General features: G+C 42.3%; 1 protein-coding gene across 7 annotated transcripts in view; it reads left to right on the top strand.

The window, feature by feature from the left end:
- Positions 1-21,476, top strand: part of LOC139578630 (ecotropic viral integration site 5 protein homolog) — a 97,371-nt gene that overhangs the window by 24,383 nt on the left and 51,512 nt on the right. For 3 of the 7 annotated variants that reach the window (XM_071406487.1, XM_071406494.1, XM_071406488.1), the window contains exons 2-3: positions 5,856-6,115; positions 18,173-18,362. In XM_071406487.1, coding sequence (XP_071262588.1) covers positions 5,937-6,115; positions 18,173-18,362 — 369 coding nt within the window. In that variant the 5' untranslated portion in view covers positions 5,856-5,936. Of the gene's footprint in view, positions 1-5,855; positions 6,116-8,552; positions 8,672-8,699; positions 9,637-9,932; positions 10,026-18,172; positions 18,363-21,476 lie in introns of those variants that run through there. The other 4 variants (XM_071406490.1, XM_071406495.1, XM_071406493.1 and 1 more) reach the window with 4 other exon arrangements.

Below are 21,476 nucleotides of genomic sequence, written 5' to 3'. Positions count from 1 at the left end.
GCAATTAAACACTGGAATGGTAGATGTCCAGAAGATTAATGTGCAAGTAGAGATAATGGGGTGCAAAGTAGCAAGATAAATAAATAAATACTGTATGGGGATGAGGTAGTTGGATGGGCTGCTTACAGATCTCTGACAGCTGGTGCTTAAAGCTAGTGAGGGAGATATGAGTCTCCAGCTTCAGGGATTTTTGCAGTTCGTTCCAGTCATTGGCAGCAGAGAACTGGAAGGAAAGGCGGCCAAAGGAGGAATTGGCTTTGGGTTTGACCATTGAGATATACCTGCTGGAGCGCGTGCTACGGGTGGGTGCTGCTATGGTGACCAGTGAGCTGAGATAAGGTGGGGCTTTACCTAGCAAAGACTTGTAGATGGTTTGCGCTTAATATATTTGTTTTTCAACAGGTCAGTGACCCAAAACACCTCCAGTCTGTGTAATTTTAAATGTTTTAAATGTAAAATGTATTAAACTAGGCAAGTCAGTTAAGAACAAATTCACGGCTTACCGGGGAACAGTGGGTTGTTCAGGGGAAGAACAGATTTTTACCTTGTCAGCTCGGGGATTCGATCCAGCAACCTTTCGGGTACTGGCCCAACGCTCTAACCACTAGGCTACCTGCCGCCCCAAAGGGCTATTTGACCACGAAGGAGAACGATGGAGTGCTGCATCAGATGACCTGGCCTCCATAATCCCCCGACCTCAACCCATCTGAGATGGTTTGTGATGAGTTGGACCGCAGAGTGAAGGAAAAGCAGTTTCAAGTGCCCAGCTAATGTGGGAACTCCTCCAAGACTGTTGGAAAAGCATTACAGGTGAAGCTGGTTGAGAGAATGCCAAGAGTGTGCAAAGCTGTCATCAAGGCAAAGGGTGGCTACTTTCAGGAATCTCAAATATAAATATATTTTTGTTGGAACAAGTTTCTGGTTACTACATGATTCCATATGTGTTATTTCATAGTTTTGATGTTTTCACTATTATTGTACAATGTAAAAAAAAAAAAAAAAAAAAAAAAACTTTTAGTAGGTGTGTCCAAACTTTTGACTGGTTTCATTCATTCATTCATTCGGAACACCTTCCTAATATTGAGTTGCACCCCCAGGGCAGCATGCTAGAGTACCGGGTGGTAGCTGGCTAGTAACAGTGACTAAAGTTCAGGGCAGGGTACTGGGCGTATGCTTGCTAGTGGTGACTGTACAACAGTCTGATGGCCTGGAAAGTATTTTCCCCCTTTCTAATTTCCTCTATTTTTGCATATTTTTGATACGGAATGTTATCAGATCTTCAACCAAAACCTAGTATTAGATAAAGGGAACCTGGATTTACAAATAACACACACAAAAATTACATGGGTCCCATTTATTCCTGGCAAAAACCAAACACTGCATTCTACAGTAAGAACCTCATACCAACGGTCAAGTATGGTGGTCGTTCTGTGATGTTTTGGGAATGCTTTGCTGCCTCAGGACCTGGATGACTTGCCTTAATAGAAGGAACCATGAATTATGCTTTGTATAAGAGAATTCTACAGGAGAATGTCAGGCCATCTGTCTGTGAGCTGAAGCGCAGCTGGGTCATGCAGCAAGACGATGATCAAAAACACACAATCAAGTCTACCTGAAAATGGCTAAAAAGCAACCCATTTTAAGTTTTGGAATGGCCTCGTCAAAGTCCAGACCTAATCCCAATTGAGATGTTGCGGCAGGACATAAAACGAGCAGTAAATGCTTGAAAGCCCTAAAATTGCAGTGAGTTACAGCTGTTCTGCATGGAAGAGTTGGCCAAAATTCCTCCACAGAGGAATTGGTTGGAGTCATTGCTGCTAAAGGAGCACAACCAGTTGTTGGGTGTAAGTGAGCAATTACTTTTTCACACATGGGCATTGGGTTTTGCATAAATTAGTTTATTAAATTAATGAGATAAGAATGTAATTGTTATTTGTTCACTTATCTAATATTAGTTTTTGTTTTGAAGATCTTAACATTTAGTATAAAAAAAAATATGCGAAAGTAGAGAATTAGAAAGGGCTTTGATGCACCAGTACGGTCTCCTAGATGGTTACCATACTAGGGGTTGCAAACCCGGGATTCCAAAATCCTGAGAAATAATAAATGATATATATCAGCAAAAGATGAAACGTCCTCTCACTGTCAACTGTGTTTATTTTCAGCAAACTTAACATGTGTATGAACATAAGATTCAACAATTTGAGACATAAACTGAACAAGTTCCACAGAGATGTGACTAACAGAAATTGAATAATGTGTCCCTGAACAAAGGGGGGTCAAAATCTAAAGTAACCGTGCATCTCTTCCTCATGGACTGCACCAGATTTGCCAGTTCTTGCTGTGAGATGTTACCCCACTCTTCCACCAATTTAGTGGAATTAAAATAGCGCGTGTACAGTATATTCGTTTGTCACACGTACAGCATATAGATTCAGAGCCTTTGAGTGGAAAATCGGTCGGATAGCGCAAGAGCTGCTACTGCTGCAGTATCTTGTGGTGCTTTCAAGACAACTGGGAACAGAACAAATACGAGCTCAAATCAGGACTTCGGTGATCTTCAGGTCGGAAAGTCGTAGCTCAAGAACAGCGGTTCCCAACCTCTTTTGTTTACTGTACCACCAACTGAATTTTGCTCTGCCCGGAGTGCCCCCTCGTGCATTTTACTAGTAGGCCTATGGTCTCATAAGTCTTCTCAAGTACCCCCTGTGTATAGTTCTTGTACCCCTGGTTGGGAATCACCGCTCTAGAAAGAGGCCCGTGTTCGCAAGTTTTTGAAATTCCGAGTTGGATGATTGTTTTTTTCCCCCCAGTTGTCTTGAACACACTGAAGTCGGAGATTTCCGAGTTCCCAGTTGTTTTGAATAGGCGGCATCAAACCTTCAAACCTTAAATTGCTTCAAAGTAGCCTATTAGATCTCATCTCTTTCTAAATTTCTAAAGGATATTTTCATCACATGAAACTACTTGCATGTGTATTGCCCTTTTGACAACTGTTTTCCTGCTTAATTTTTTTTAATTTTTTTTTTTTGTTCACCTTTATTTAACCAGGTAGGCTAGTTGAGAACAAGTTCTCATTTGCAACTGCGACCTGGCCAAGATAAAGCATAGCAGTGTGAACAGACAACACAGAGTTACACATGGAGTAAACAATAAACAAGTCAATAACATGGTAGAAAAAAAGAGAATCTATATACAATGTGTGCAAAAGGCATGAGGTAGGCAATAAATCGAATAATTACAATTTAGCAGATTAACACTGGAGTGATAAATCATCAGATGATCATGTGCAAGAAGAGATACTGGTACTGGTGTGCAAAAGAGCAGAAAAGTAAATAAATAAAAGCAGTATGGGGGGTGAGGTAGGTAAATTGGGTGGGTAGTTTACAGATGGACTATGTACAGCTGCAGCGATCGGTTAGCTGCTCGGATAGCAGATTTTTAAAGTTGTTGAGGGAGATAAAAGTCTCCAACTTCAGAGATTTTTGCAATTCGTTCCAGTCGCAGGCAGCAGAGAACTGGAAGGAAAGGCGTCCAAATGAGGTTTTAGCTTTAGGGATGATCAGTGAGATACACCTGCTGGAGCGCGTGCTGCGGGTGGGTGTAGCCATCGTGACCAGTGAACTGAGATAAGGCGGCACTTTACCTAGCATAGCCTTGTAGATGACCTGGAGCCAGTGGGTCTGACGACGAACATGTAGCGAGGGCCAGCCGACTAGGGCATACAGGTCGCAGTGGTGGGTCGTATAAGGTGCTTTAGTAACAAAACGAATGGCACTGTGATAAACTGCATCCAGTTTGCTGAGTAGAGTGTTGGAAGCTATTTTGTAGATGACATCGCCGAAGTCGAGGATCGGCAGGATAGTCAGTTTTACTAGGGTAAGTTTGGCGGCGTGAGTGAAGGAGGCTTTGTTGCGGAATAGAAAGCCGATTCTTGATTTGATTTTGGATTGGAGATGTTTGATATGAGTCTGGAAGGAGAGTTTGCAGTCTAGCCAGACACCTAGGTACTTATAGATGTCCACATATTCTAGGTCGGAACCGTCCAGGGTGGTGATGCTAGTCGGGCGTGCGGGTGCAGGCAGCGAACGGTTGAAAAGCATGCATTTGGTTTTACTAGCGTTTAAGAGCAGTTGGAGGCCACGGAAGGAGTGTTGTATGGCATTGAAGCTCGTTTGGAGGTTAGATAGCACAGTGTCCAAGGAAGGGCCGGAAGTATATAGAATGGTGTCGTCTGCGTAGAGGTGGATCAGGGAATCGCCCGCAGCAAGAGCAACATCATTGATGTATACAGAGAAAAGAGTCGGCCCGAGAATTGAACCCTGTGGTACCCCCATAGAGACTGCCAGAGGACCGGACAACATGCCCTCCGATTTGACACACTGAACTCTGTCTGCAAAGTAGTTGGTGAACCAGGCAAGGCAGTCATTAGAAAAACCGAGGCTACTGAGTCTGCCGATAAGAATATGGTGATTGACAGAGTCGAAAGTAATTAATTGAATTATGGAGTGAACATTCACACGCAGCTTACTGCCTTGTGCGCATTTCTGTGCCAGTAATGTGAATAAATAATAGTTTTAACATTTTAAGCTAAACGTTCTGATCTGTTGCATCACTCATTGCTTTTTAACAGTTGTTTTTTAATGTAGCCTAGGCCTACTGGTTGTATGAATTTGGGATCTATCGTCCCACAACTGTCCCAGAGTCTGTTTTGGAATAGCCTCTTTCTTTCTCGACAAGCTGACCAATAGAATAGGTAGCCTAAACGTTTCTATAACAGTCGATTTACATAGGCTAGTGATTTTGCTGTTCGTTACTCGTCTTGTTGGCCGAGGAAAAGTACATGTGGACAGTTATTCTAACAGCTTCAAAGTGCACTTCAAAATTCGGTAAGAAGGACTGCGCCTCGTTGCATCCTCGACTTGAATGTTCTGTTTAATATGAATTCCTATATTCTAAATGTGATTTCTGTCATTCTGAGAACCTTGGGTGGACGCCCTAATGAGGTTACACACCCAATGCATGTGGGTCCGGTAAATTATTCAAATGTAAATTAAAATGTTGCTGGTCAAATGTCCGCCGCCACATTTTCCTAACGGAAACCCTGCCTCACCACTTGGGGGCTGCCCGGCATGGAGTCCAGGATCCAGATGCAGATGGTGTTCAGTCCCAGGGTCCTTAGCTTAGTGATGAGCTTGGAGGGCACTATGGGTTTGAACTCTGAGCTGTAGTCAATGAGCAGCATTCTCATGTAGGTGTTCCTTTTGTCCAGGTGGGAAAGGGCAGTGTGGAGTGCAATAGAGATTGCGTCATCTGTGGATCTGTTGGGGTGAAATGGAGTGGGTCCAGGGTTTCTGGGATGATGGTGTTGATGAGCCATGACCAGCCTTTGAAAGCATTTCATGGCAACAGACGTGAGTGCAATGGGGCGGTAGTCATTTAGACCGGTTACCTTGGTGTTCTTGGGCACAGGGACAATGGTGGTTTGCTTGAAACGTAGGTATTACAGACTGGGTCAGGGAGAGGTTGAAAATGTCAGTGAAGACACTTGCCAGCTGTACAGCGCATGCTCTGAGTAAGCATCCTAGTAATCCGTCTGGTCCTGTGGCGTTGTGAATGTTAACTTTGGGTCTTACTCACATCGGCTACGGAGAGCGTGATGAAACTACACACTAACACAGTCACACATCAGTGTGGTTTTCAATAGTCCTTTTTGTTCTCTGGTTATCCAGTGTCCATAACTAAAGCATTGCCAAAAAGCCCAAAATACATGAAACAGACAAGGAAGGAAGTTAAATTGTAAAGGCCTCCTCCAGTCCTCTTTCAGCTCACATGAGTCCTTATCTCCTCCACAGGTGGCGACTGAAAAGGTTGCAGGCAAGCTGAGTTCTACACTCTCATGGGTGAAGAACTCAGTGTCACACACGGTCAGTCAGATGGCTAGCCAGGTGGCCACGCCGTCTAGCCAGGTGGCAACGGTGCCCTCGTCCCTGCAGACCACCACAGCCACCTCCTCCTCCACCTCCCTCTCCTCCTCGTCCCCCACTTCGGCATCGCCCGCAAAGCTCAGCCCAGATGAACTGGAGCTGCTGGCCAAGCTGGAGGAGCAGAACAGGTGAGGGGATCACTATCAAACAATCACTCAGTATCTGCCAAGTGTCAACATCATTCATGTTTCTGTTATGTCAGACATTGACAGTAACTTAATTAGCACATCTCAGGTAACATTGTTTAGATTGGGAGGTTAGTCTAGCCAGCTATCTAAACGTGTAATAATCATGGTCGAGTTACCGACCGGGGGTCCCCATGATTTTGTTAGTTACGCTCACTCAGATATCATATTAAAAACTGCTAAATCTTCTCTTATACACATGGCAAAATGTGTAGAAATGCAGCAAACGTACTTTAAAACTACAACATGTATCTATGCTCCATGGAAAAATGTGTACAACTCTTAATTTTTTAAAATCTCACCACTGTCTGGGGGAGGTAAAATGTTTTGCTCTTAAGGTGGGCCACTGCGGCCCCTCATGATGATTTCTGATTTTTTGTGGCCCCCACCCCTTTCAAAGTTGCCCATCCCTGTTGTAGACCATTGGCAAAGCCATTGGTTATGTAATGTTAATTGTCCATCTAGCAATAGAATTGCATGACACCAACAACAGTGAGTATAACATTAACTGTGGTTGTGAAGGCATAGCACAGTCATCTTAGTAAGAACAGCCAGCCACACTCTGTCCCTGAAGTCTTCATTAGCTGAAACAATATTAGAGTGCATTTAGTCCCCACTGCTGTCGCTCCACTCTCTCCCTCTTTCTCCCTTTTCTCCCACCACTCTCTCCTTCTGTCTCTCCTATGGCTCTCACCCTGCTTTTATAAGCAGTCTCAGTGTTGACATGGAAACGATGAGGACTGGGAAGTGCAGCCAGGTTGCTTGGGTTTATACTCACTGCTGTGTAAAGCCTTCTCAAGTGAAGAATACTGTAGTCAGACCCCTGTGAGATGTAGCCTTGGCTTTTACAGACCGAATTAAGGAGTGGGTGAACTGATCTGTTTCAAGTGTGAGAGCGATGCTCATAGTGGGGCTGAGACACGCTGTAGTAGGACACATCTGAAGGTGAAACTATCGGCACAGTCTGCTGTGTGAGATGAGCAGGAAGTGAGAGTGATATTTGAATAGGTTTGTTTCCCCATGCTCTGTAAAGCTTGGCTAGCATCCATTATAAAATGCATTATAGACTGAGAGAGAGACTTTTGCTTTCACTAGTGATGGATGATTCTTATCCTCTTCTAGCTCCTTTTGGCATCAGTCTCTCACTCCATGGACTGTACCACAAGGATGTCTCACTAGATTTTATTATTCAACTTTTCCTTTTCATTGTCCTGGGCAGATCTCTGAGCACCTTCTTGAACAAAGGGTGGACAGAAGGCGTGGTGATGTAGAGGGGACTTCTGGGTTATTTGATCTTTGACCCAGATCTCAACCCCTGCAAGCAGGGCCACAGCTGGCCTCTTTCACTAGGCACATGTCCCTGCTGCCCCTCCCTTTTCTTCCCTCTTCCATCCCTCCCTCCTTCCCTGTGACTGACAACAATACCCTATCATCTGCCACAGCTCACAAAGACCCTCATGTCACCCTGATAAAATGTAGAGCTCTTGTTGCCCCCTTAGAAAAGGCTGTGTCGCGTAGGAAGCATGGTTTTAAGGATCGTCGTGACTGTGGGCCGAAAATGTTTTCAACAACAACAAAAAATTAATTGACATCGTTCCATTGAAAATAGTCATCTTTGAAGAAGGAAAAAACACATAAAATTCACTGCATGAAGACTCGTACAGGCGTATGATATCCCACTGATATTGATGTTGAGATTCCTTGTTCCTCCCCTAATGAATGCCAAGATGAAAAACAGATGAGATCATAATGGAAATGTACAGTGCATTCAGACCCCTTCCCTTTTCCCACATTTTATTACGTTACTGCTTTATTATAAAATTGATTAAATAAACAATTTCCCTCATCAATCTACACACAATACAAAGCGAAAACAGATTTTTAGAAATTGTTGCAAATGTAATAAAAAACTACATAGAAATACCTTATTTACATAAGTATTCAGACTCGAGGTTGTAATCGCTGCAAAAGGTGCTTCAACATAGTACTGAGTAAAGGGTCTGAATAGTATGTAAATGTGATATTTCAGTTTTTTTTATATATAAATATATATGTGTATATATATGTATGTAAAAAATGTGGTAAACTAACCTGTTTTTGCTTCGTCATTATGGGGTGTTGTGTATAGATTGAGGAAAATGGTTTATTTAATCCATTTTAGAATAAGGCTGTAATGTAACAAAATGTTGAAAAAGGAAAGGGGTCTGAATACTTTCTGAATGCTCTGTACATGCCTAGCTATCCTCTCTCTCGTTCTGACTGAGCAGGCACTGATGTGCAGGTGCAGTAAAAACTAGGCTGTTATCTGTGGGAACTGACAGATGACTTTTGTATTTTGAAATCCATGTTTGGGGAAGGCCTTTGTACCATGTAGATAAGAGGTGTGTGTGTGACAGGGACAAGAGTCCCAGACTCAGTTCAGCCAGTTCACCAGGCTGGTAGCTTCTCTGGATCTTCTACATAACAAAGACATAAAGAAAGCACCATGAGTCTGTCTTGGTAAGCAACACAAGGATTGTTACTTCTTTCTAGATCGCATGGCTCTTTTCTTGTTACCAAGAGGCCATAACGGAAGACGGTGTAACTGACATGGGTTATTTGGCAACAAACCACATCGTCAGAGCGACTCGTTTTAAATAGTTCCTCTCCTAGGAATCTTTGTGATTTTCGTCTCTTATTCTGGTTATGCTAAATGTAATGGAGCCTGTACTTAAAATTTTCAGTAAATCTCAATGGTTTAATGTATTTTGTTTTGAGCCGTCTGTGAGAACCCAGTATGACCTGTTTGTGTACTGGTGAATTATTAGCTTTGGAGCAGCGACTAGGCTACATTTGGAATTCAGCTTTCCTGTCTGTCACAGTGTGTGTGCCAACTTAGAATGAACAGCGTATCAACATTTGTGATGTATTTCTGAAAATAACAGCATGAAATCTTCCAAGGAGAGAGACATTCTGCAGCATTGAAGGTCCCCAAGAACACAGTGGCCTCCATCATTCTTCAATGGAAGAAGTTTGGAACCACCGAGACTCTTCCTAGAGCTGGCCGCCCAAACTTTCTGGTAGAGTGACCAGACGGAAACCACTCCTTATGCATCATGTTGTTGTGATGTTTTTCAGTGACAGGGACAGGGAGACTAGTCAGGATCGAGGGAAAGATGAACGAAGCAAAGTACAGAGAGATCCTTGATGAAAACCTGCTCCAGAGCACTCAGGACCTCCGACTGGGGCGAAGGTTCACCTTCCAACAGGACATTGACCCTAAGCACACAGCCAAGACAATGCAGGAGTGGCTTCGGGACACGTCTCTGAATGTACTTGAGTGGCCCAGCCAGAACCTAGACTTGTAACCAATCTAACATCTCTGGAAAGACCTGAAAATAGCTGTGCAGCGACGCTCCCCATCCAACCTTGACAGAGCTTGAGAGGATGTGCAGAGAAGAATGGAAGAAACTCCCCAAATACAGGTGTGCCAAGCTTGTAGCGTCATATCCAAGACTACTGTTCTTTCTGCCAAAGGTGCTTCAAGAAAGTACTGAGTAAAGAGTCTGAATGCTTATGTAAATGTGACATTTCAGTTTTCTATTTGTAATAAATTAGCACAAAAATCTGTTCTAATTATGTTTGTAACCTGTTTATATTAGCAATAACGTACCTCGAGTTTGGTATATGGCCAATGTACGGAAAACAGAAAAGAAAACACTGCACACTGCTGCTCATGTTCCCAGGTGATGTTTATTTACAACAACGTTTCGACCCTTAGGTCTTCAACTGGCATGCATATCCAAGGTGGGGGTGGAAGGTCCTATATACCTATATATAGGGGCAGTACTCATCTCATCACTTCCTGAAACAGGTGGTAAAAAAATGTATATCATAGTTTCACAATATTAACATTCAATGGGGCGGCAGGTAGCCTACTGGTTCGAGTCTTGCGTCAGTAACCGAAAGGTTGCTGGATGGAAGCCCTGAGCGGACAAAGTTATACTCTTGTCGTTCTCCCCTTGAGCAAGGCAGTTAACCCACTGTTACCAGATAGGTTGTCTTAATTGGCTTGGCTATCATTTTAAATTTTTAAATTTTTAATATTAACATTCAATGTATCAAAATATATGATCATACACAGAGAATGTGATCAATATTTGCAGTAATATACATACAATATTCAATTAGGATTAGACGTATTAAGTAGACGTATTGAAGCTATAAAAATCTTTTCATGTCAAACTCCTCATTAAGGCCAAGAGGAGACCATGTGTTGAGCCTGTGGATCCAGAAAGATTCCCTTTGAAGATGTTTCCTCTCAATGTCCCCTCCCCTGCGTGACATCTTGACCATTTCTATTCCACTGTATCTCAGAGAACTAATAGGATGTCCAGCTTGTACAAAATCAGCAGCAACCAGATGTTTTGTCTCACCTGTCCATATATTGCTGCGGTGCTCACTGATCCATATCTTAAAACTTCTTAGAGCTAGGATCTATTTTCCTGAATTTCCGCCTGACTGACGTGCCCAAAGTAAACTCAGCTACTCCGGCCCAGAAGCCAGGATGTGCATGTAATTAGTAGCATTGGATAGAAAACACTTTGAAGTTAGTAGAAATGTTAAAATAATGTATGAGACTATAACACAATTGATATGGTAAGCAAAAAACCAACCCGATTTTTTTTGGGGGGGGGGTCCCAGGCTCTTATAATGGAAGGCTATAGGCCCGATGCAATTCTAGCTCCCAGATTGCAATTCCTATGGCTTCCACTAGATGTCAACAGTCTTTGTTTAAGGTTTCAGGCTTGTTTATTCCAAAACGGGTAAGAATTTGGTGTTTTGGTACAAAGAGTCCCAGTGGAAAATCAGTGCGCCTACTAATTTTACTTTTCTATTGAAAATACTTCTTTCCGTATGAAATATTATAGTTTATTTACATTTTAGGATACCTGATGATTAAATGGAAACGTAGTTTGACTTGTTTGAACAAAGTTTAACGGTAGCTTTTTGGACTCCTTTGTCTGCAAATTGAACGAGTGGATTACTGAAATCGATGGCGCCAACTAAACAGACTTTTTGGGATATAAGGAAGGATTTTATCAAACTAAACAACCATTCATGTTGTAGCTGGGACCCTTGGGATTGCAAACAGAGGAAGATTTTCTAAGTGATTTATTTAATCGCTATTTGTGACTTTATGAAGTCTGTGGTGGTTTAAAAATATATTGATGTGGGGCGCCGTCCTCAAACAATCACATGGTATGCTTTCGCTGTAAAGCCTATTGTAAATCGGACAATGCAGTTAGATTAACATGAATTTAAGCTTTTAAACGATATAAGATACTTGTATGTTCATAAATGTTTAATATTAAGATTATTTATTTGAATTGCGCGCCCTCCAATTTCACCGGATGTTGTCGACAGGTATCCCGCTAGCGGGACGCCTAGCCTTAAGAAGGCTTCTACTATTTTTCCCTAATGTAAGACAGACCACAAGGACATTTCAACATGTAAATAACATTGGTGGACATGCAGGTAATCAGGCCCTTGATTTTAAATGTTTGTCCTGTGAGGTGGTGGGTAAATGAGTTGTATTTGTACGTAAAGCTGCTTTGAGAACGTTGGCCACATTTGTAATTACCCTCCGGAACCTTGTTCAAAAAAGTTTCCCTTTTCTCTGGTGGGTAATCAGATTTATCTAGAGGTGAAAGGCACACGTATTTAGGCGATGTGCTGACTAGCGGAGTAGAACACTTAAATATTAAATGAGAGCCGCACACTCTAGGAGCTCAGATGCAAAAATGTAATGTCCAGCGTTTCGACAGACAAGCTGTCTTCATAAGGGTATAATGACAAACACTGCGGGGTGACGCGTTTATATAGTGTCAAAAGACACACACAGATGGCTGGGTGTGGCCTGGTATCATTGGTTAATTCTCATATATTAAAATAGCGTACAAAAAACATGAATGGATGGCTACATAGGCCAACAAACATTTACAATAGCAAAATCACAAGAATGGCTTCAGATCAAAGTCTACGTTGAGACCGAAGGCATCAAGGGTCTTTAAATTAAAGATCCAGCCAGCCTCTCATTTTAACAATAAATTGTCGAGGTAATCAGATTTAACCACGATCTCTCACGTACGGGGGTCTTTTAAAAACCATACGTGGGGGATATCTAAAAATGGGTTTCAATTGTGGGTCAGTATCAATAATGTATCAGTGCTTCCTGATAATGTCCTTAAATGCCTTCCCCAATGGTGAGTTTTGGGTAAAGCATGATGGGACATGTTCTGCTTTTTCTTTGACTTTTGGTTGAAGGCTTTAGACCTTCAAAACGATCATTGGCATGTTTTACCCAATTGTCTTTGTACCCCGTTTCCTTAAATCTTTGTGTGAGGTCCGTGGTCTGTTTCTGATAAGAAGCATCAGAGCTGCATATTCTTCTGATGTGACTGAATTGACTTATAGGGAGACTTTTAATAAGTGGACGTGGATGAAAGCTGTCACCTCTAAGGAGGGTATTCCTGTCCGTAGGTTTCCTATAGAGATCTGCAGAGAGGGAGGTTTTGTCGTTAATAACCATCACATCAAGAAAACTGATTTGTGATAGGTCATAATTAATGGTGACGTGAAGGTGTTCATTCATAGAGTTTAGGTAAGCATGGAATTCCAAAAGTTCTTCCTGGATTCCTGTATAGATCAAGAAAATGTCATTCAAATATCTCAGAATTAGGAGAATATTGGAGAGAAAGGGGTTTAAGGTCTGAATTCAGCACCACCTGTTTTTAAAAATTCCTAGATATAGGTTAGCATGATTAGGAGCCATAGTGCTCCTCATCGCTGCCCCTTTTGGTCTGGAGGAAAAAGTCTCCTCTGAAGAGAAAATAGTTGGAGGTTAGTAACAGTTCAGCCAAGTCCACAATACAATTAGTGCTGGGAAGAGCATTAGAGGGCCGTTCATTGAAGGTAGAGATGTTCTCTGTCAGAGATCCATTACTACTCACAATGGGCCTGCCTGGTATAGGGGGTGTCATGCTCTTGTGAAATTTGGGTAGAGCGTATATGACCGATGTGGTTGGGCAGTCAACTTTCATAACCTCATATTCGGTCTTTGTAATTTGCCCTTCATTCAAAAATGTTGACAATTTATCATGGATCAGAGACTTGAATTGATTAGTAGGGTCCTATGGGAGTCTTTTGTCAAATTCATCATCACTAAGTTGTCTCAGAATTTCCTTTTCATAGTCTGCTGCATTTAGTATCACTATTGCACCTCCTTTGTCGGCAGGTTTTATAATCATACTGGAGTCATTTCTCAGTTCCATAAGAGATTCTTTCTCTGCTTTGGACATATTGTGGAATACCTTCTATTCTATGTTCTTAGCCAGGAGATTATGTACGTCTTTCTCAACCAGGCGGCAATATATTTATCATGAGAAGGATTTATTTTAGGTGGTAACAATGTGATTTTCCTTTTAAAATATGTATTTTCCCTTGTCATGTCCTCAGGGTGGGAGTCAAGTTCATTGTCATTCAGCTGGTTATCTATGGGAAAAACATTAGCACTGTTTCCTGTCTGGTTACTAATATCGTTAAATAGATTAACATTGGCAGGTGCATAGGGAGCAACCCCATTACCCAAAAAGTTTTGAAAGTCTATAACTGTATCAAATTCATTGGCCTGTGATGTTGGTACAAATGATAGTCCCTTACCTAGGGCAGATGAACATGTATCAGATCTAGACCTGCTGGACAGGTTTATTACCGTGTCTTGCTCCGTGTGTCGAGCGGGGATATCGGGTGTTGCCAAGATGCGTTGTGCCTAAGAGCAGCCTTTAGCCGTGGTATATTGGCCATATACCACACCCCCTCGGCCCTTATTGGTTAGGTGTATTCCCTCACACCCCCGTACAGCTGTGATGACATAGGGCTCTGCATTCAGCAACAGCCTTCTCACTTTATAGGCCTCTCGTATGATACTGTACCCGGTCTGGCATCTAGCTTACTGTTTTCTAGATTAGTTGCCATTGAAAGTGAGGTTATGTTTTAATTGAAGTAAACATTTTGTTTTTTATGTAAATGGTATGTTGTAGAAGGGTGCAGACACTTTTTCTTTTTTTGTGATTTCACATTTTTGAGAAATTTACCCCAAACAGCAAAGCACATCCTCAACCTCAGTATGGGGGCGCTGAAAAAAACATGAACAGAGGCTCCAAAAACACTCACATCCTTTTAGAAACAGCAAAGCTCTCACTATAGTGATGCAGGTCTTTTAGATGGTGTACACATGAAATTGTATCATTCTGAACTTTACCCGCAATTTTATATTCCCTTTTTGTGCGACTCGAGCGCAATTTAAAGCTATCCAGCTATTCCATTCTCCCTGTAGCCTGATGCTACAGGTAACTGGCAAAATAATGGAAACGCAAACAAAGTGTCTTAAGGCTTTGGGCTGCCAGAACAGCTTCAATGTGACTTGGCATAGATTCTACAAGTGTCTGCAACTTCCTGTGTGGATGCACCCCATGCTTTCAATATACTTTGTGTCCCTCATTTACTCAAGCGTTTCCTTTATTTTGATACCTGTAGAATGGACGGAGAGGTATCGCTCGAGTCGCTACAAAATGGAATATAACTTTGCTGATAATGTTTGGTCCCGTGTGGCTCAGTTGGTAGAGCATGGCGCTTGCAACACCAGGGTTGTGGGTTCATTCCCCACGGGGGGACCAGGATGAATATGTATGAACTTTCCAATTTGTAAGTCGCTCTGGATAAGAGCGTCTGCTAAATGACTTAAATGTAAATGTAAATGTAAATGGAATGAGACCAGTTCATGTGTACAATATCTAAAGACCTGCATCACAATACATACTACATAACGAGGATGCGGAAGTGAATTGCTGTTCTGGGTATGTTTCTCAAACATGTAAAACCACAAACTGTAAAACCCTTGCTGGTGCTGTTCAAGCTGTGACAGTAACCCAGGCCTACCCTGGCCCCCTCTCTCCTGACCCAAATATGGCTGTAACCCTACCCAGTCTGTGAGCTCTCCCAGTGACGTCACCATGCACCCGAGAGGCCCAGGCCCTTTTTCCGAGATCAGATTTATGGGCCTTTGTGTCGTAGGCCCAGCCATACCTCTTCCCGACTGGCACCCTATTCCCTATGTAGTGCACTACTTTTGACCAGAGCCCTTGTGTAAGGTAGTGCACTACATGAGAATAGGTTGCCATTTGGGACGCAGCCATGGGCTCGTCCGCAGTGCACTGCATAGGCTGGTAGGCATAGTTCCCTCTCACAGGCCGGGGGCCTGTTCAGTGTTTCCGCTGCAGTCATTTAACTGTGGCGCCGCGCCACGGCAAAATCATTCCCGCCACGCCAAAAAAAAGATGTGACACATTTACTTTCCCTCTGCAAACAAAACGAGTAAGGAATAGAAAAACCAGACAACCCCATAGTAGAATAGTTTGTCTATTTACTTAGTCGGCTTGTTGTGCGTTCTATGCGAGATAAATATTTATTTCAAGGCGCATTCAACCTGCAAGTGGCATGGGGAGGGAAACATGCATTTTGACAAGCAGTCAATGCAATACAATTCTTAATGTGGGAAACCGCCGTTTTAATGGCCTTTTGTTAAAAAGAGCGCATTCCAGCTTTACATTCCTAATTTATTTATTTCTCCACTCCTAAATATTTGCAAACTGCACCGTTTTAAACCTGTAAATTTTTAGCAGAGGCATGGTTAAGCACGTTCTGAAATTTGATGTGAGTGCATAGTGTAGATTAGGGCTAAATGTAACACTGGTCAATTGTAGGGTAACTTGGGGGCAACCAGGGAAAGCGTTAGGGGGAAAAATTGTAACAGGCAAGGGGCGTTTTACCAAAAGTTTCCCTAACAGGTAGGCCTACATTATATTCACTGTATTTATGCAAGTATTTTTGAGACATAAAATCGTCAATACAATGCTTACTAGTTGAAAGATCATGTTTGTGACCTTCCTTCAGCCTATTTATTTATAGCCACTATGCTGCATCAGTTTAGCTACAGGTAGTAATGCGTGTTGCTAATAAACATGCCTAATCATTTGGACCATGTATATATTAAAATAATTTTTACAAATAATTTTACCAATATGTTATTGGGCTCATTTCTGAAGGTGGGAATTATATTTTAGATGGTGTCAGCTTATTTTAATTAATTTTTTCATTCATTATTTTGAGTAGAATGTCCTTTTAAAATGTCACCAGAACTGAGCTTCTCAGTGCTTCTACGTAAACCCTACTCTACCCCACTCTACCCCCCCCCCCACACACACACACACACCTTTTCCCCCACTGCAAACGTTTTTTGCCAGAGGAAACGCTGGTCCTGTTTTGTAAGTCACCCCCAAAAAAAAGAGAAATGCTCATTTGCATTTTCTGTTAGAATTTGTTTTAAAATGTGTTCTGCTGCATTCCCTAATGAACATGACCCTGATCCAGAGTCAGTTAACTTAAGTCTTACAGCTCGTGACAAACGAATTGGCACATTTATTGATACAATGTCAGTCTGCGGTGACCTTATACACTCCTGCACTTTTAGGGATGTCACTTTTACTTTGAATTGACCGACTTTTCTGTTGACATGTCATGGCTTTTTTTTTTTTTTGTCGTCATGTTTTGTTCAAATTTAGGATCACATTGAAGTAATAGGTAAACAACTGTGCAAGTCCACTTTGTTTTCTGTCACTTGGGACCTTAATGCAAGTTAAAGGTTCATTTTAAATATCAGTCTGACTGAAAAATGTGTTTGGAGTGGACTGTAAAAATGCAATGTCAACCTTCGTCCTACAGTGATTATGTACCCATAAAACATAGTGATATACGACGCTATGGCCCCAAATCAGCTTAAATCACAGTTGGGATATAGCCTGGGCAGAGGCTAAGTGCAGGCAGTGGCAAATCTTTTCTAATGTTCCTTTCTGGTGGAGGTCGGTCTGTCTGCGACGCTTACAAGATGGAGCAGTGACTGTCGGATGTCGCTGTTTAACTGCAGTGAGCTAGTTTATAGTTCCACATCATGGGCTGGATAGAAGCAGTCCACCATCGTCTACCAACTGGATAATTGCTTTATTTAGCTAGCAAATAGATCCAAGTTGGCCAGACTTGAAATATAAAGATCAGCTGGTTGCTGGCTACTCACTACTGCGTTGGCTTGTGCTTGAGAGACCCGTGTACATTTTCTGTAATGCCTGCTACAAGAAGTTAGTCATTATTGGTGAATCGCGATGTTGTCACCCATGGGCGATAGACTATGCTGTCGTAATATCGCCCGACCCTAGTACTGACCCTGATGAAGTGATCATGGTGGTTGTTCAAGGCTTTACTATCTATGTTCATTGCATTTTTGGTTGAGGAAACAAACAGAAGTGCAGTGACAGGATGTGTTGTCCTGTCCACCTTTTGAAGAGATGCACTATAAGCCCTACTGTCTGTAATTACTATAAGCCTTACTGTCATCGACCCTACATCCAGGGCTGAGAGCTGTGGCGGCAGCAGGCTTTGCTCCTATCATCGCTGGGGCTGCTGTTAGGCTTCTCCTTGGCTGTGGCTCTGCTGTCATAAAGCTGTGCTACATCTCACTGCAATTTCTACCTTCTTAAATTAGCTTATCTGTTTTTAGCGCTGCTCTAGAAGTGCCAGCATGATTTGCATAAATGTTCAGCAACAATTATTGGGTTACTTACATCAAGCGTTTACTCAATGTACAGTAAACCCACTCTGCTTTCACTGCCCATATGAAATTATTGGCACTAATGAAAGGTTTCAGATTGACAGGGACATTGGCAGTTACGCTACATTGTTACCCGTGTCTATAATTTTGTATTTGAGCTGCGTTCACTTCCGAACATAGAATAAAATGTTCCCTCATTCAGTCCGAGCCTAATGTCTCTCATTGCAGATCTTGTAGGCCTAAGTTGAACGGTCATATGAGGAAAGAAATGCTTAAGCCTGTTGTGCTTGTCTCTTTAGGTTGCTGGAGACGGACAGTAAGTCCCTCCGCTCTGTGAACGGATCCAGACGTAACAGCGTCTCCAGCCTCGTGTCCAGCTCCTCGGCTTCCTCCAACCTGTCTCACCTGGAGGAGGACTCCTGGATCCTCTGGGGACGCATAGTCAATGAGTGGGAGGAGGTCCGAAAGAAGAAGGAGAAGCAGCTCAAGGTGAGACACTACTAGGCTATAGGTTCCTCTGGAAGAGTTACAGGAAACTCTTTCGACCTGGGGAAGCTGGTCCCAAATGGCTCCCTCCGCCTTTCCCTTAGGCTTAACCCTGGCCTTCTGTAAGGTGGAGGCAATATGGTGGATGGTCCCCATGACACAGGTGACCAACGGTTGTCTATGAGCCAATGTATGCTTCGGACTAACTGCTAACCTTGTGCATTAGTCGTACCATAATGCGATCCTGTTACTGTTATGAGACTGTGGTGGCTAGCTAGCAACAAGTAACTAACACAAATATTTGTAATCAATGAAGTTAGGCGACTTAGAAGCTGTTGTACAGTGCGGGCTATGTTTCATGTTGTAGATACTATATTGTTCAGGTCTAATTCCAAAGGCCAGGTACGTCCCTCAGGGACCCCTACTGTGGCTGTGTTGTCATTGAACTTACGGTGTCAGTTCTGGTCTAGTTTTTTGTTCTCAGTGCTCCCTGCAAACTGATCGTGTGTAGTGCCCCTCACTGGTCGCACAGGGTGAACTCCATTCAAATGTAAATGAAATGTCTCTTTTTATTGTCAATCTGAATGAATGATACATCAGCTTTGGAGTCCTTTTTATGCATCAGGTTTGGAGTGTATAAGTAGCCTTGCATCGATACTGTTTGCACTGAAACCATATCTATTCTTCTATAGTTCCTATAGCAGTAGATTCCACTAGCGCTGGCTGTCGGCACTTTTTCCACTTAAATTAACTAGGCTACTTTTCAATTCAGTAGTCAGAAAAAAGTCTGCTGAGCCCTCCATCTTCTAGCAATCTATTGATAGGACGGGCACCTGTCAGTCACAAAGTGAGCGATGACAGGGAAACTGCTGATCCTGTCTTCGGTACCTGTGTGTGTGTGTGTGTTGTGATTGCAGTCAAATTTTTACATGTAGGGAGAGAGCATGAAATTGAAGACCACACGTAAATTACATTCTATTTGTATTTGAGCAATATGATTGGCCATGCATTCAAGCACCACCATGCTCCCGCGAGTCACTTCTCGAGCAGTACATGATTTGATGCCTTTACACAGCACACGGGAACTGTCCAGAGCAAATAGAAGTGGCCATCAATCTACTCGCTGAGCTTATTTATTTGGGGGAAAGAGATTTACAAAAGTAAACCTTGAATAGTGAACATACAAGCATATACAGTTGAAGTTGGAAGTTTACATATACCTTAGCCAAATACATTTAAACTCAGTTTTTCACAATTCCTGATATTTAATCCTAGTTAAAATTCCCTGTCTTAGGTCAGTTAGGATCACTACTTTATTTTAAGAATGTGAAATGTCAGAATAATAGTAACGAGAATGATTTATTTCAACTTTTATTTCTTTCATCACATTCCCAGTGGGTCAGACGTTTACATACACTCAATTAGTATTTGGTAGCATTGCCTTTAAATTGTTTAACTTGGGTCAAACATTTCGAGTAGCCTTCCACAAGTTTCCCACAATAAGTTGGGTGAATTTTGGCCCATCCCTCCTGGCAGAGCTGGTGTAACTGAGTCAGGTTTGTAGGCCACCTTGCTTGCACACGCTTTTTCAGTTCTGCCCACAACTTTTCTATAGGATTGAGGTCAGGGCTTTGTGATGGCCACTCCAATACCTTGACTTTGATGTCTTAAGCCATTTTGCCACAACTGTGGAAGTATGCTTGGGGTCGTTGTCCATTTGGAAGACCCATTTGCGACCAAGCTTTAACTTCCTGACTGATGTCTTGAGATGTTGCTTCAATATATCCACATAAGTTTCTTTCTTCATGATGCCATCTATTTTGTGAAGTGCACCAGTCCCTCCTGCAGCAAAGCACCCCCACAACATGATGCTGCCACCCCTGTGCTTCACGGTTGGGATGGTGTTCTTTGGCTTTGGTCCTTTGCTGTTGTTCTGGGATTGATTTGCACTTTCGCACCAAAGTATGTTCATCTCTAGGAGACAGAACGCGTCTCCTTCCTGAGCGGTATGACGGCTGCGTGATCCCATGGTGTTTATACTTGCGTACTATTGTTTGTACAGATGAACGTGGTACCTTCAGGCGTTTGGAAATTGCTCCCAAGGATGAACCAAACTTGTGAAGGTCTACAAATTCTTGGCTGATTTCCTTTGATTTTCCCATGATGTCAAGCAAAGAGGCACTGAGTTTGAAGGTAGGCTTGAAATACATCCACAGGTACACCTCCATTTGACTGAAATGATGTCAATTAGCCTATCAGAAGCTTCTAAAGCCATGACATAATTTTCTGGAATTTTCCAAGCTGTTTAAAGGCACAGTCAACTTAGTGTATGTAAACTTCTGACCCACTGGAATTGTGATACAGTGAATTATTAGTGAAATAATCTGTCTGTAAACAATTGCTGGAGAAATGACTTGTGTCATGCACTGACTTGCCAAAAGTCCTAACCGACTTGCCAAACTATAGTTTGTTAACAAGAAATGTGTGGAGTGGTTGAAAAACGAGCTTTAATGACTCCAACCTAAGTGTATGTAAACTTCCGACTTCAACTGTACAAGCTGCCTACTATTGATAGTCTGCATAAGAAAGCTACAAAAATACCTAGCATTAGTCTTGGCTAGCCTACTGTATCTCTTTTGGAGCGTTTTTCTTAAAGGGGCTTCTCAAAATTACATACTTTAGAAACAGAAATGAATGCAACTAAAGCAGTACAATTCTAAAGAATAGAGTAATGACTTGCATGGCTAAATTATATTACACAGCTTTTTAATACATCATAATATCATAATAACCAAATGTAGCCAGTAACAGCTGAATATAGAGAGAAAGCATGCCAACCTATAGGTCTCGCATGACCCCAATGCATTTAAGAACTACACCATCTTTGGCCCAGTAGATTTTTGGCCAACTGGCCTGACGGGGACAGTGAAGGGGAAAAAAGTGAATTTGATCAGTGTCATTTCCTGATGGTTGCTGGTTGAAAATACAATCTTGCATGAGAATGTACCAGAGGCCACTAAAATAAAGCTTGTTCGGCAAAATAAATCTTAACATTCCACCCCCAGCCTGGGGGAGCATGGCTGGCTACTTTTTCTATTTGGCTGGCTACTCCATGTT

Source organism: Salvelinus alpinus, chromosome 6 (assembly GCF_045679555.1).
Source record: "Salvelinus alpinus chromosome 6, SLU_Salpinus.1, whole genome shotgun sequence".
In the NCBI taxonomy this organism is placed as follows: domain Eukaryota; kingdom Metazoa; phylum Chordata; class Actinopteri; order Salmoniformes; family Salmonidae; genus Salvelinus; species Salvelinus alpinus.
The sequence above is the reverse complement of the archived record's forward strand: the minus strand, read 5'-3'. Positions and strand labels throughout refer to the sequence as shown.